This window comes from Acanthopagrus latus, chromosome 9, assembly GCF_904848185.1.
Source record: "Acanthopagrus latus isolate v.2019 chromosome 9, fAcaLat1.1, whole genome shotgun sequence".
NCBI classification, from domain to species: Eukaryota; Metazoa; Chordata; class Actinopteri; order Spariformes; family Sparidae; genus Acanthopagrus; species Acanthopagrus latus.
This window is the reverse complement of record NC_051047.1, coordinates 22284134-22300564: the sequence shown is the minus strand read 5'-3', so window position 1 is coordinate 22300564 and position 16431 is coordinate 22284134. Positions and strand designations below refer to the sequence as shown.

Here is a 16431-nt window from a genome sequence, read left to right as displayed (position 1 = left end):
TTTGTAAACATTTCTCTTTTCAATAAAGGTTGAAGGGTTGAAAATAAAATAAAAAAATTAAAAAAAAATTAAAATGCTTTTTAAACTTCTTAAATATTTCACCTGCCAAATCCCTCCCATTTCATAAATAAAACAAAAATAAAACGAAAATTGGAACTAGGAAAAAAATAATAATATAAAAAAAACCTTTAAAAACACCAGCAAAAAGAAGCTAAAACAAGCAAACGGAATCAGAAAAAATAAAAACGAAATAAGAATATAAACAGTGAAAAACTATAATAACCTTTATTTGTATATTGCATGCATTGTCATTCACTCTTTCAGTCTGAATTAACTGGACTCAACACACATTTATTCAGCTTTATTTTTCAAACTATTCCTCTCCACGAAAACCACTAGTTTTTCTTTTAAAAATGAAATATATTAAATTCTATAATATGTTAAATTACATTGACAACATAACATGCTTAGTATAAGAACAGTTTACAAAATGCAGGAAAACCTCCTTATCGGGAGTAAGTTTCAGATACAATACAGAACGTGCAGCCATTCCCTTGCGTGTGTGTGTGTGCAGATTGAAAATATAACATGCAGTTTCAATAATATAATGCAAAACAAATACATAAATTCATGACCACATGGTCAAAAAAGTACTTCAGTAGCCACATTAGCAATATTCTGGCCACACCAAATGCCCTAAACCTTCAACTGGGTGAAAATGAATCCATTATGTTTTTAAGTCTTCGCAAAGTATGACAAGTTTGGAATATTTAATGGGATATTGTAACAGACCGGTATGCACTGATTACAAATGTAACTGTGACACTTTACAACACGACTCTCAAAGTACATTTTCCTGTCTCTTCATCCCGTACCTTCCATCAAAGTGCTATTACCCCTGTACAAGTATATTCAAAAATAAATTAAGTTTAATGGAGATGATGGGACAGAAGCACCGGCTTTCAATCTGTTTGTACCGTTTCAGTCACAAGTAAATCATGCATATGCCCATTTAAGAATCCATAACTCAGATGTATAACTGACCATTAAATGTCGTATCTTCATATAGTGTGCAGATGTCGATATACCCTTTTTGGCTCATTTGTGAGCTCCAGAGACAGATACGGTGCTACGAGCTGGGCTGTGAAAAATGAAAGATCCTCTTCATGCCACCATGTTCATGCACCTGATCGCATTGTGTATTGTCTTCTCAGGAGCAATAAACATAAAAGAAGTACAATAAAAAGCATGCTGAACTTTATAACTATGGGAAAACCCCACATCTTGTTCTCGGCCCTCCCTCCTCCAGCTCCTCCTCCGAGTAACGGCTGTAGTTTCCTGTTCCTCCTCCGGCGTGCCGCATGAAGCCCACGGAGCCTAGAGCACCCGCCCTCAGCACCTCTATCTCCTCTTTCTCGTCCTCGTCCTCCCCATCTATCTCCTCTTCATCCTCTAGGCTCGAGCTGTGTGAATCGCTCTGAGGCTTGGCACTGTGGTGCGTGTCGGTCCCGGTTCTCTCTGTGTCAGTCAGCGGGGAGGATGGGGCTGCTTGTTCCTTGGCTTTGCGGCTTCTCTTCCACTTCATACGCCTGTTCTGGAACCAGATCTTAACCTGATGGAAAAATACAAAAATTCGTTAGTTGTGTGGGTTTCAAGCAAAGAAAAATTGAGGGAACTGTTGTGATTTGTTAGTAAGACAAGGGATTTCACTGGGCCTATAATTAAGATAATTATTACATATGCCATGTGCCATGTAAAAAGTCATATCATAGCATTATGTAGCAGTGATACTGCTGCTGGGCTGTTGCAGGACAGTATAATGTCAAGAATGCTGATGCCACATCCCATCAAAAGGCAGGGCCTCTGCACACAGGACACATGCTGTACTGACGGAGCTAACCAGCACCCCATATGATGGAAATATAGGCTAACATATATATATATATATATATATATATATATATATATATATATATATATATATATATATATATATATATATATATATATATATATATAGTCTTAAGAGACCGACTGCGACTGTGTGTCACCTCAGCAGCTATGAAGCTGACAGTGTAAATAAGAATTTGTTCTTAGTGACTTGCCTGGTCAAATAAAGCTCAATTAACAATAAATAAAAGATATGTATTGTAATAAAAGTTCAACTATGAGCTGTTGAACAACCTTTGATTAGACTTGCTTGTCATCAGTGGTGTTTGTTGGCAGCATTGTATAAAAAGTTATAGTTAAGTTATTGTTATTGCAAAATTTTGAGCTGAAGAGTATTTTTTAAATGTATTTAATTATTTTTCAAGAAAGACACAACATGTTTTCATTCATGTGCCCAAAAAAAAAAACAGTCCAAATAGTCCAAAATCACAAAGATGCTCAGTCAGCAATTAACTGCTCTGTTTTCTATATATTCTGAGAAGTAAATTAAATTAAAAGCCTTGCCCTTCAGTATGAACCTGTGAGGAAGGATGGAGGAAAAAAAGGAATTTACTACATAATACCCACATTAAAATAATGTACACTGTGATAGAATGATTTAAAATAAGACCTCCTCGCTCACCTGAGTCTCGGTCAGCATGAGTGAAGTGGCCACCTCGAAGCGTTTGGGCCTGGACAGGTATTTGTTGAGCTTGAACTGGTTTTCTAACTCCAGCAGCTGCTGGCTGGTGAAGGCCGTCCTGGGCCTCCGACACTTCCCCAACAAACCCACCTGGGCCTGGGCTGAGAGGGGGGAAACACAGGGGTTTAATTTAAATTTCATCAATATTATCTGTTGTGCTATTATACCCTGCAGGTGAAAGAGGCCTACAGTAGCCAATAATAGAAAAGTAGGAAATACTGACATAATAAAGAAATCAAGAAAACTTTAATTTGACAAATAAATAGATAAATATTTAAATAAATCATCCCAAAATCCTGCCTGTCTCCCCTCCTGCCTGTATATCTCACCTTCTCTCTGTCCGTTAACATTTTACTGCCTTGATGTGAGAGGATATTGCTCTGGAGGGGTAATAAACCATCGCAGAGGACCATTACCTTAATGAAAACACCGTAAATGTTATCAATTGATTAAGTAGTAGGTCTATTTTAGGTGTTACCTTTACCGTAAATGTTTTCGCGCGCTGTTGTTTTTACGAGATGAATTGTCCTTAAGGGACAACATCTCAATGTCAAGCACCAACACCAAGGTGTGACAAAGACGAACACACAAACACGAGCTGGATGTTGGCCTTTACTGCTTGCCGTACTTAAAAATAAATACAGTAAAAGCATTTTTTAAAGATGTGTGCGTAAATTATCCCGCGAGAGCACATGGAATTTTATATGTTTTTTAAATTCGATGAAAAAAAGTTTCAACAAAAATCAAAAACAAAACAGATGTTTTAAAGATGCATATTTTAATGTTTAGCCAACAATTATATAACAAAAGTACTCTTTTTCATTATATTACACCATAATTATTCGTTTTAAATAATAAAACAATATTGAACCCATTATTATTACTATATTCTAAAGCTCATTACCTTTTTAAACATTTAAAAACGTTATTTTGTTGAGACTTTTAAAACTCCGATCAACAAGTTGAGAAGAGGATAAACATCATGAACTTTTCATTAAGTAAGAATAATAAAGTTTGCAGCTGTCGACGGGCGGATCCTCACCTCCGTACTCCCCCATTCTGGGTATCATCATGCCGGCTCTGATCCAGTGCTCCAGCGGGAGCGTCGCGGCCACTCCGGCCCCCTTCAGCTGCTCCGGGTACGCGTGAACCAGCTGCGTGAAGCCCGGGTACATGAAGGCGTGCTGCTGGCCTCCGAGCGCCGCCAGAGGATACATGGAGCCCGGGTGCATTCCGAGGAGCCCCCCCTGGTGCAGAGCTGTGAATCCCGACTGCGACAAGTTGAAGAGCTGGGATTTGGACAGGACGTCCGGCTGAGCTGGAGAGGGGTGTGTTGGCACGGTTGGATGAGGGGAGGGAGTCTCCGAGCCGCGGTTGGACACCGGACTTCCACCGGGGCTCCTGCTGTGATAGACACCCGGGGACGCACCGTCGCTGTCCGCCCTCTGCTCCACGTCGTGCGCCAGGAGCGCGTCGATGCGAAAGTTTCTAGATTTCTCCATGGCGGTGGTCATTCTGCCCTGCGACGTCTCCAATTAACAGCTGGCGTTTGGAGTGATTTGACACAACTCCTGTTCTTGCTAATATCTTACACACGAAATGTAAACTTTAACTCAAAATATAAACTTGAGAGCGCACCGAGCTCTACTGTCACTCCTCTACCCTGAAGAAATGTCCTCCCTCTGACCTACTCCACTTAAACCCCGTGCGTAAAGATCACTTCAGTCAGTCCAGCGGTGGGCTGAGAAATTACTCGCACCCAATAGCGCTATAAAGTTTGCTGCGTTGTGATTGGTCAGAGCCCTGCAGGACCGGGACAGGGCGGGATGTACCTCTGAGTGGTTTAATTATATGCAAGAGAATATTTTATACTCCTGCTTAAAATAATTCACAATCTAATTCCTGCAAGGAAGTCACCCAGACGTTCCTTCTTTCTTTCTTTCTTTCTTTCTTTCTTTCTTTCTTTCTTTCTTTCTTTCTTTCTCTTATCTGTCTGGCAGTCTGACCTCACATGTGATCCCTGTCTCAGGTGTGTCTGAGGTGCAGCTTTCTCACACACATGCACACACACACACACACACACACACACACACACACACTTGAAGAGTATATTGCGTCAATTACTGTAATGCCCCTTTTTCAGAGACATGACGAAAATCATCACTTTTACAACTTAACTGTTCATTAAGCTTTATGGCCCGCTAAGGTTGACAGGGACCCAACAGTTATTATCAGCGGCTGCTGCTATGATTACCGGTCATCACCACACCATGGGGCAGATAAGGGGGCAGTAAAGTGAGAGAGAGCAAACTCATTTTCTCTCCCTGCAGACCAGAGCCTCTCCCACTTTGTGCACAGAGTGCTGACAGGTGACGAAACTGTGTTGTAGTTGTGTTTATGTCACTATACCCATACAGTACCTACCACTGTAAAATGACTTTACTTGGCAAAAAAACCCCAACAACTTAGATTTAATTGTCAATTTTATTTATGTGCATATGACCCGTAACTTGAGGAAACTGCATGGTGGACTCAAAGTGTCCTAATTGGATCAACTTCTGCCACAGTTTTAACCCGTGGTGATTTCCTGCACCCAGTTTATACAAGACTGATAAGAGACGGTCGACGGCCTGGGAAAACAAACTGCTCTCACTTCAAAGACAAACACACCAACACCTGCTGAACCACCCGACACATAAACTAAATGGTCTTTGGTCCATATATGTGTCACACAGGCTTACACAAGAACTGCTCAATGGATTTCCAGGAAACTTGGATGGAGGGATGGGTCTCAGGCCCAGAATAGACCTCATTCACTTCTGGATAAAGAGGCGGATCAAGAAAATGTTTTCTCACTTTCTTTAACGGTGTGAGATTTTTGACATTTCGGTTGATCTCTCGGGGAATAATGCATTGATCCTGATGGGGGAAAAAGGCAGTCATGGGTGGTTTGAGACAAGGGTTCTGAGTTTGATACTGGATTGGGATTGACTGACGTTAAAAGAGACTTTTGGGTCTTGGCTGAGGTATGCTCTCTAATGAATCAGTGCCACTTTAGTTTATTACTGTTATGGCAAGTTAGAAAAGACTTAATAGACTCATGAGTGCTGATAAAGTCTCTCACCTCTTTTGGCTTTGATGTTGTTGTTTCAAGTCATCTCCAAGGGGACACGGGTTACTAATTAACAAGTTCCATCATCAATCATTACTCAGAATCTCATACAGACACATAGACCACAGGTAGACCACAGGTAGACCACAGGTAGACCACAGGTAGACCACAGGTAGACCACAGGTAGACCACAGGTAGACCACAGGTAGACCACAGGTAGACCATAGCTAAGTAGAAGAAATGGCTGTAAATCCAGAAAATGCACATCAGAAATGTTACATATTTCATTACCAATTACATTATTTAGGCATAAGTGAAAAATTAATATCTTAAAAAATAAAATTATAGTTTGCATAGGCTGCATATACAAATCTAAAAAAACACCCACATACACTTTAAGTTTATGTTTGATAAGCTCAAATTTTATTTTTTTGTTGTTGCAGTTTCATGCTTCTTGACGTCTAAAGATTTGATGTTGTGACAAGGCTTTTCTGACAGTCCAGTTGGGATTAGGGACAAAATCACTTGTTTAGGGTGAGGAAAAGATCACGTTATGGCCCAAAATACCTGTTAAGGCCACCATAAAGACAGCTGGAGATGTCTCACGGTCTCGCTAAAAACGCCTGATTTTGTTTCAGCAAACGCAGTTAGAAGTTATCCCTGTGGTCTCATTAAAAATATCCAGCGCTGTCATGGTTACAAATGTTGAAACGCAGGCTCGAACCGCTGTCACTGGCTTCGATTTATGACTCTACCACTGTAATTAACACATACCATACTACACTTATGCGAAAAAACACCACAACAAATAAATCTGCTCTGTTTTTTCACTACGTGGTGATGCACCTTACACCCACATGAGGCGTATTCCACAGCTTTTTGTATGGCAAAGTAATTAAATTGCAAATTTAATGTTATCTATGACAAAATAAATGCTTTGTTTGTTAGTAATCAATCTTTTTTCCACTGCACTGGGAATCAAACAGGTCAGAGTAATGTGTGAAGCACCAGGATAGGACTGTAAAAACCAGCTGTAAAATCATTAATTCTCTGTGATCTGTTCTACATTAGATAAGCAGCAGAGAGAGGGCATCTATCGCACCATTTAATAAAGTTTGTACAACATATCTTGACGACGATATCCGCGCTCAAACATCACATCGTTTGAGATAAGATATAAAAGGACGCAGCATTTGAAATTTCACACCACTGACAGATACGATGCTTGGTAATATAATGTAATTGTGATTTACGGCCTTTAGATTGCCTTGTTAATAACCCTTCACAAAAAAGTCTTTGTGTTCATATAACCCTCGCTCAGTGCTTTTATCTATTCACACACAGATAGCAGTCATAACTTGATACTTTGTACAGTAATATACCGCGGCTCTAGGATGAAACGATCGCGTCTGAGGTCGACTGTCTGATTTGAAATGGGACCACTGTTCTTCAAAGGCATTCCTTCAGCTACAGAAGCGCTCATTAAACCAGAGGTCAGGTGTCAAACTGAACTGCAGCTCTATTTATTTTCAGTCTTTCAGTGTCAGAAAAATAATCTGTGTTTTAGATTTTGACATGAAAAGCAGAAAGTGATATTGCCACACAAAGATCGAGAAAAATTTGCCAACAAATGTCGAAACCCAGTGAACTCAAACTGACCCCAAATGATCGAACATTATTGAATGTGGACCTCTTTTCACTCTCCCTTTCATTTCCCTGTGGTGAAAAAAAAGCTACAAGTCTTGTTTCTAATGACCTAGGAGAAAAAAGCTGGTAAGGTGAAACACATATCAGCCAGGAAGCCGACTCTGACACAACACCAGCGTGCTCTCTTTCGAGTGAAGGCCCGTCCGTTCACTCCTGTTTTACTTCGGTTTCTATCACTCCCTCTTTGCCCCCTCCATCGGCGTGGTTCTTCATATTTTGCAGTGTAGAGTTTCCACAATTATTGCAGTAGCACTGGGGATACTGACCGGGTAAAATGATGCTTCTTCCTGTCTTGCTTGTGCCACTGATTGTTCCTTTGTTCTGTTACAATCAGTATTTGCTTCAGAATGATAAGTAGTAGAAATGAAGTTGTCAATTACTAGCATAGATTGTGTTGTGGTCAATCCCACTTAATGTAAATTGTAATAATCTTAAATCTTAGCCAAATGTTGAATTTGATTTTCCAGCTACACCGTAGACTAGCTCTTATTACATTCTGAACATGGGGAGTCACACCTCGACTGTCATGAACATTTAGCGTTACAGCTGTTATGACCTGGGACTGTTTTCCAAAAGCCGATTTTTGGGCCACGGCCACCTTCTTACACATGGACCGGAAAGCAGACACACACATATATTTGCATGCACCCACACCCACACACCCATATAGACAACAATGCATAGCCACAGAGTCGAAACAGACAAGAGCAGGTCTGAGAGAGACACAGAACAACTACTCAGGCCGGAGCTCCTCTCCACGCTGAGCAGTAAAAGAACCATTCATGTTGCCTCTATTCATACACAAATGAAAAAGAGGTTAACCCAGTGGGCGAATCTGTCAGACCTCCTAGTTAAGAGGCAGAGAGGTTACGCCTTTCCTGCCCAGTTCACAGCAGTACGGGCGAGGTAAAGGCAGGAGCTAAATCAAACCATGTTTGATTAAAAGAGCTTTTTTTTATGAATTATATAAATTGCTGTGACAATATTATGAAAAAGAAACAAGATTGCCGTTGTATTTCTCAAACATTTTTGTTCTTTTTCTTGCGGAACAGCACATCGTCAGTGACATAACAGTTCTCACGAGACAATTGGATAATTTTTCAAAATTTCCATTCAAACTTGGTTTCAAAAAAGTAGTGACTCGAAAACAATCCTTAATCCTTGATGCAAACTTTGTGTGGTTCATGTCATTAAAACGTTAAAATGTTTTCTGAATACATTTCTATATGAAATCAGGAATTTAACCATGATGGAAACATCGGTGACCTTCCTTGAAGGATGTAAGTGACACAGATTAGCAGGGTCACTGTGTAAGTAAAGTGAAATCAGACTATGTATCCTTGGAGACATTAAACGTAGAGGAAAATCCCCATCAGATAGAGTATAATAAAGCCTGTTGTTCTTCCTGCTGTCTGCGTCCTTTTGTGGTTTCATGTCTAATATCTGCTTTTGCTTTCTATTGTTGCATCTATTGTTGCATCTATTGTTGCGTCCCAGTTTAGCTCTGATTGGCCTAATGAGCCGCGGGGGAATAGAACACTTCCTGGTTGAGCAGGGGGTGGGCGTTCGGGGTTGCAAGGTTCAACGTTGTTCCAAATGACTTGATTAATGACGGCCGTCACAAACCGAGACCGGGCAATAATGAGGAGGACACGAAGGAGGAGCGGAGGAGGGGAAGAGGAGGGAAAGGAGGGGAGGCGGGAGGTGGAGAGCTGGAGATTGGATGATTATTACTTAGCACAGTAAACAGCGAGATGACAGTGCAATGAGATGGGACTTCAGGGGTAGAAGGAGAGGAGTCACACAGCTAATTAGACGTGAACAGGGTCTGTGAATGGGAGGAGGAGACAGACACACGTAGAGCTGGTTAACACACAAAGACAGGGGCAGTGACGGGGCGGCAGAGTAGTTAAACATCTGTTGCTCTGTGGGACGGCCAGACCGCTCTGCAGGGTCAGGTTCCCAAAATACTCCGTCCCCAAATACGTACTGCCTTTAACACAGAAACACGATGTCTGTAAAGTAGTTTAAACCCATCTACAAAATTGTGTCATGTCTGTAAAAAGGCTCGGGTAAGTGGAAACACGACAACACATGATGGTGCATCAGCCATACAGAGCCTTCTTCGACAGACAGCCAGTGCAGGGCTCAGTTCTTTGGATATATATACAATTCTGAACAACAAGGTTCTTAAAATATTTGTTGGGGTACAAACTGTCACTGGTATTGCAATCATTAATACTAGTGTATTAATACTCCAGATTTGACCACTGGCATGTGTCAAGGGAAGAAACTGTGAATTAAATTAGTAGAGAGCATACCTCCACCAAAATCCAATAGTCCCCATTAGTACGCACTCATAGATACCAGCCACCTCAATTTGACTGATTATTTAATCTCAATATCTATACATTATTCCAGAAAAAAATTGTCAAAAGAGACCGGCAATGCTAAAGAAAGTGAGAAAAGGGCATTTCCTGGATCTGTGATTGTTATCCAGCTCCACACTTCCTTGGTGGTGGTAATTATCTCCTCTATACATATATGTTGAAAAAGGATTTGAGCTAATTTCTACTCAATTATTGTGTGGATCGTTAGGCAAGTCAACCAGGTGAGATTAGTCCTAAAAGGGTTAAGGTTAGGGTTAGACAATCTTCAAAGTAATCAGTAGTACAAACCTTGGTACCTGAGGGAGTCATGTCTAGATGGTAACCACAGCCGTGTGAAGAGATCTTGGGGGAGTGATCATTATGACCCAGACCTGATCTTTCACTAACCACAGCTAGGAGAGGGCCTAGATATCTTGGGACATTCTAGCAAATCTAAGCTAACCATATTGAATTAGCCGAACACAAAAATCAACCTCATTGTGGGGCAACAACATTGATTCCAAAGATGATGTGTGATGTGTTTCACAAAGTGGTGGATCATCCGTACTTGTGAACGACTGAGCCTTTTGCATGATATAGATCATGATACTGTCACCTGTTACCGGTTAATCTGTTTATCCAAGGAACTGTTTTTGAAAATAAGTCAATAAATATTCGCAAGTTAAAATTCTGTTGTCTTAATGTTTCTCACAGTATCCCAACTTTTTTTTTACAAGTAAGTCAACGTCATCCTCTGGCGACCTTGAATATCTGTAACACATCAACGTTTTAGTCCCTGAGACGCGTCAGTCTGGATCACCTAACACGTCACACACTTTCGTCCTTCACATTGGTTTCTGGAGCGTCCAAACATGACTACGGACATCTGACTGACCGATAACTCTTATTTCCCATCAGTTGCTTCCTTTCCATGCATCTTCTGTATGACTATTTTACTCCTGCTTGTTTAATCTAGCCCTCATCATTCTCTCCCCAGCCCTCCATCCTGTCCGAGTGAAGACAGTTCAATTAGCCTCGCGGTCCGCGGACACTCCCACCAATCCATGTTTGTGGGGTTTAATCAGATTGGCGGCGTGCTTGGGTGTGTGTGTGTGTGTGTGTGTGTGTGTGTGTGTGTGTGTGTGTGTGTGTGTGTGTGTGTGTGTGTAAGGTTTAGGGTTAGGGAGATGAAGGGAAAGACATAATTCTTTATCACCGCCACACCTGACACCACGATATCACCTCTCCTCCACTGCTTTTTATTTATCCTCTTCTGCTCTCCAGAACCTGAAGAATTCTGATGAAAAACACCTATACTGGTGAAGTGAGGAAGATTAAAAAAAAAAAAAGAAAAAAAAAAAAAAGCCGGAGGTAGACGCTTGTAACTCCGGGAATGAGCGTAGTTTACTAGATTGCATTGTAGTCCGCGTGGAAGATAGTGGTGAAATGACCTGCGTCGTGATTTACAGCTTCAAAGCAATTTGGATAAAAGAGGCAATAAGCAACATTGGTGACACGTGTCCTCTGCAATGACATCTTTATCTCTGGATTTGATTTGAAAGATATTTGGTGGCACTTTTGTCTTGTGTCCACGCTGCTTCTGTTTATTTGAGGAATGGATATAAAATGTAAAATATAGCTGCAATCCAAGAACCAATTTCTGCGTGTGTTAGCTTTTGAGATCAGTCAACAATGAAGGGGGGTTCTGTCTCCTAAAGTGATGACAACCGGCAAATAAAAATTCGCCTGCAGAGAAATATTCAATCCATAGGGTTCCATATTCATTATTTTTCTCCCCTAATGATGCAAATTCAGGTGGAATTTCCTAGTCAACAAAACATTTATGGAGCTTCACAGCGCTGCAGTATTCTCCTGGAAACATAAACTGGTTCCATACAGATCATTTGTTACAATATGATTCTATTTATTTTTCTGCTCTAGCTCTTCTTCTTCCCTTTTTATTATTTTGTTTGTTGTTATATTGACCTGTCCTTTGGCTGCTGTTATGCACAGATCTCCCCATTTGAGGGAATAATAAAGGAATTTCTGATTCTGATTCTGAATCCAAGTGTCTGGAAGCCCCAAGATCCCAAATTGATAAAAGATGTTATTTACACCCATGACACACATTCAAGCTGGTGCACTCAGTTCAGACAGGGTGCATGATTTGGCTTGGGTGATCTGGTCCTTTCAGGTCTGGTTAGGTTTAGGCACAAAGACCTACTTGGTTCGGGTTAGAAAATGATTATGTTCCGGCTTAAAATATCCAGTTTTGTCACCACAAACAACTGGAAAGTGTTGAGGTGTCTTGTGAAAAAAATACCCAGATTTGTTGTTACAGAAATGGCTGGAAAAATTCCCAATGTTCCCAGATTTATCAGTCGAAACGGGAGGCAAACGGTATCAAACTGCTTCAGTCAAAAATCTCTCAAGTTGATATGATACGTTTGAAACAGATATTCAAGGTAATCTGTGGTTTGTAGAAACACATGCTGCCAAAATGTTATTCTGGCAACTGCTGCAATACATTGAAAAAAAAAAAGAAGTTTAAAATCAGCTCGCTGCCACAAGCCTTAAAATGACTGCAAGATCAATTAAAAAGGATATTTTAATACACCAAGATAGACTTTTGAAATCTGCTGTGCGAACAAGTGTGTTTTATGCTTTACAGCATGTGTTTGATTCTGGCACACAGGAGGAGGTTGTGTTGAGGCTATCCAGGGGTTAACGGGGGGATTAGCTTTGCTTTAGTCTGTCGTTTTGACAGAGGCGGGACTGACATGGTTAGAGGAGGAGCTGTCACGGCTTGATGTATGTTGTCCCGCACTGACGATGAGATTTCATTTCCCTAATTGATCCCCCACCACCCCTTACTTTGCACCTACTCCCTCTCTTGTTTATCTCCACCTTCTGCCAGGATCTCCTCTGTTTTCTACCCTCGGCCCAGATGTTGCTTGTCTAAATGCAGTCTGAACAGTTCAATCAGCTACAGCGATGCGCGCTGAAAGACCAGGTGTTGAACCGATTAGCATCATTACAGGCCAAATGAACTCCATGATGAAGAATCATTATTATTATTATCATATATTATGTTTCACTGTGAGCAGCCTCTGGAATAACCAAAAAGCCTGTTTTACACCTCTGCTAGCTAAAGAATAAACTGCCCCTGAGGATGGGTTTGCACACTATAGAGCCATGACTTTTGGTCCAATATATATGGGGATATCATGTCTTTTTCAAATGAAATTTCAGGGATCTCTAGACTCAACTGAAGGGGATAAGCACCATCGGAGCTGTTGGAGAAAATGATAAACCTTGTTGAGTTTACCATGAGAAAGATATCCAAGGTTTTTAGGCCTGTTCCTGCCAAAACCTGATGTAAGGATCGCAAGAAACAGATTGTGGAAAGTGATGGGAAGATTCACAACTGCATGAGACGTCAGTTTCCCAAATGCGCAGGTCTGGTACGGCGGGCAGAGATACGCGCTCACATGCCTGATCGGAGCGACTGAAGTGAGCAAGTTTCCTGCTGCTGTCTGTAAATGAGCACCTAATGATGTGTGTGCAGCTATTTGCTTATCCGTATCAGCTCCACAGCCGCTCGTGTTCACACGCTCATGCAGACACTCACTGAAACGCTCACAGACAGACAGATGGACGGACGGACGCAAGTCGCCTTGGCTGGTGCCATGATGAATGAGCACAGAGATAGTGATGATTCATTGTTTAGCTTGTTTGAACTTGTTCCCCCTCCAAGTTTGTTTGCCTGGGTTTTGTGTTGTTTTTTTTTAACAGCAGCGTTAAAAGACGATCGAGCAATTTGATGGAGCACTTTGTTTACTAAGAATTCTGCTGGTTGATGCTCCTCAGTTGATGTGAATTGAATTCAAAACACATTTCAGTGTTGGGCAAAAGAAATCTCTCCAAAACCAAAGCTGATGGTTTTAAAGAGCAGCTCATCTAGAAAAAAAAAAGTTGCAGAGCTTTGTAAATATCAGCTGTACAGAAGTCTGCCCGCTTTCAAATATAAGTGAACAATTCCTCTTTCCAGAAAGATAATCCGCAGACCTTGTTAGCGCACCATTGTGAAAAAGGAGGCGTTCATCTACTCATTACTCTTTTGTCTACTAATTCTACTAGTTCCCAGTCGGCATTTTTAACAGGAACACCGTCTGATGTCGGATTTACTACTTGGAAAGTGAACACAACTCTCATTAAAACAGTCCGGATCGATAAATGTCACTACAGGTTTTTTTTGTTTTTTGGGGGGTGAAATGTCACTTTAAATTCCATCAGAATCTCTTACCTTCAGGTAAGGATCCTTTTTGCTTGTGTGCCTCAGCTGTACTTTTTTTTGTTTAGCACTCATAAGCAAACGTTAGCATGCTATCACCTTAAACAAAGATGGTACACAGACTGTAAACCTCGTCACTGTTAGCATTTTAGCATGCTGCGTGAAGCACCACTGTGCTACCCAGAGTAGCGATAGTTAAAGAGACAAACGGTGAGATTCATTTTGAGTGACTACAACCAAAAACTCAAAGACCTACAATACTTTTACACTTTTATTAACACTGTTTCGGAAGGGAGCCAAAGCTATGCATATTTAAAGCTTTTCTTTTATTCCAGCTAACGACAATGGAAAGTTTGTGTGACAACACTTAAGAAAACTTCTTAATGATAAACCTTTGGCCACCTTCAGCTGACATATTTTGGAGCCGACTGAAGTGATCACGTCTTGCTTTGCTCCTTGCTCAGCAACCCACAGATGGTGCAGCAGAAGCCGTCTCTCCCCATAATCCTCGACTCCCCTCCTCCCTCCATTCTTGCCTATTGACGTGATAATGGCTACAAATTGATGAAGCCATTGAGTGTCGCGGTGACACGAGGGTGAGTGGGGACACAAACTCTCCACCACCCAGTAACACTCATTAATCAGGCCCCTTCCAGCCCCCCGTCCCTCCCTCCAGACTGACGCACTGCCAGGGGCTGTAATGCAACACTCCGAGTCTGGTGGGGTCCAACCTTGTCTGACTTTGATTCTGCCTCATTTATTTATGCTCATTCTCTGTCTGCATGTTGATTGTGTTGATATCAGTCGCCACAGTGCTGATTAATTTGAAAAGTGATGGTCACAGAAAGCTTAAGATTGGGAAAAAAAAGTTAAAATTGTATCTTCGTTCTTGAAAGACAAAGAACAATTTGGAAAAAAATTCTTGCAAGACTGTACGCTCACTGAATATTTCCACTCTAACATTGTTTTAAAGACACAATTCCTTGTAAAAATTAAAAGAAAGAGAGAAAATGAACTCGGAGGAACACAGTGAATGACCTCCAAAACTCAACATTCAGCATCCAAATGCTGTTTGAAGCCACACAAAAATAGATTTCCTCCCAAATGACAGATAGTGTTTTTTGGTCTTTGACGGGTTGGTCGTGTTTAAATCACAGCATAGATTTACGCCGTGGTAAATCAGCAAGCTGGTGCCCAACGTGTTGACATCTACATCCTAAACTCCCTCACTCGATAATGAAATCAGCCTTGACGGCGTGACAGCTCAATACGCTCAATACGGTTAACTAACTTCCAGCACGCGTAGGACGCGTTTTGTAATGTATCACTGAGTAGATGGTTTGAGAGCAGGGCCAGAGAAATGCTTCTGGTGTCAGACGTCCCTGGAGACAGACAATATTATGTTAATTAAATTACCGTAGAAAAGTAACTATATGGTAAAATCTCATGGTCCAGTATTTTAGTTAGAAGAGAGGTTCTTCAGAAAGATTTAATCTGATAATATGCATCTTTAAAAAGGTTTAAAAAGGTCTGGAGAAACAGAAAGGTGGTAAGCGGGGTTTAAATGTTTAATTTAGAGATTGAGTAGTTTGCTCTGAACTTTGATCCTATTGACTCTCGACGGCAGTAAATTAAGGACTTGGAAAAACCCATGATAATCATGCAGGAGTTAAAAAAAAAAAAAGGCTGTTGTTCCTGTTTTCAAAGGAGACATATTGCGCTATTTTTAGGTTCATCATTTCATTTTGGGCTGCTTCTAGAATAGGTTTACATGTTATAATGCTCAAAAAACACACTAGTTTCCTCACTTTGTCGAGTGCTGCAGCTCTGTATTCCCCCTCTATCTGAAACGCTCTGTTTTAGCTCCTGTCTCTTTAAGGACTCCCTCCCGAATACTCTGTCTGCTCTGATTGGTCAGCTCACACAAGCCTGAGCCAGCACAGCTAACAACAAGGCAGCTGTGCTAAATATATATATATATATATATATATATATATATATATATATATATATATATATATATATATATTTATTTTTTTTAATGTGTCAAACTAGCCACTGCAAATTATGCAAATGTGTGACACGTGACTTCACAAAGTCATGGAATTAAAGGCGGGACTACTGACAAGGCGTTCATCAGCAGTGTTTTCTGTGGGAGAGAGGAGTTTCTGTTGGTGCAGACTTTGACCTTTTATCTTTCAAGATCTTTAACATGCACGGGAACCTTTATAGCATGCAAGAAGAAAAGGGAAGAAAAGCGTGAAAGGTCTTCATTAACATTATTTGCTCATTATGGATTCCTCTGCAGTGCAAACTC

The 16431-nt window shown here is 40.9% G+C and overlaps 1 protein-coding gene across 1 annotated transcript; it reads right to left on the bottom strand.

Moving 5' to 3' along the window:
- Positions 1 to 346: 346 nt before the first annotated feature.
- On the bottom strand, positions 347 to 4380 carry LOC119026514 (motor neuron and pancreas homeobox protein 1-like). Its single transcript, XM_037110967.1, has 3 exons — positions 3675 to 4380; positions 2573 to 2733; positions 347 to 1612 (listed from the first exon to the last, which is right to left on the bottom strand). The coding sequence occupies exons 1-3, from the start codon at positions 4144 to 4146 to the stop codon at positions 1265 to 1267; spliced, it is 981 nt and encodes a 326-aa protein (XP_036966862.1). The 5' UTR covers positions 4147 to 4380; the 3' UTR covers positions 347 to 1264.
- Between the last annotated feature and the right edge of the window lie 12051 nt (positions 4381 to 16431).

Bases quoted from the DNA above. Each gene is read 5' to 3' on its own strand.
- LOC119026514 (XM_037110967.1), bottom strand. From the start codon at position 4,146: ATGACCACCGCCATGGAGAAATCTAGAAACTTTCGCATCGACGCGCTC. The intron at 2,734-3,674 runs GTGAGGATCCGC...CCCCCCTCTCAG, and splicing joins CAGAATGGGGGAGTACGGAG to CCCAGGCCCAGGTGGGTTTG. The intron at 1,613-2,572 runs GTGAGCGAGGAG...TTTTTCCATCAG, and splicing joins TCATGCTGACCGAGACTCAG to GTTAAGATCTGGTTCCAGAA.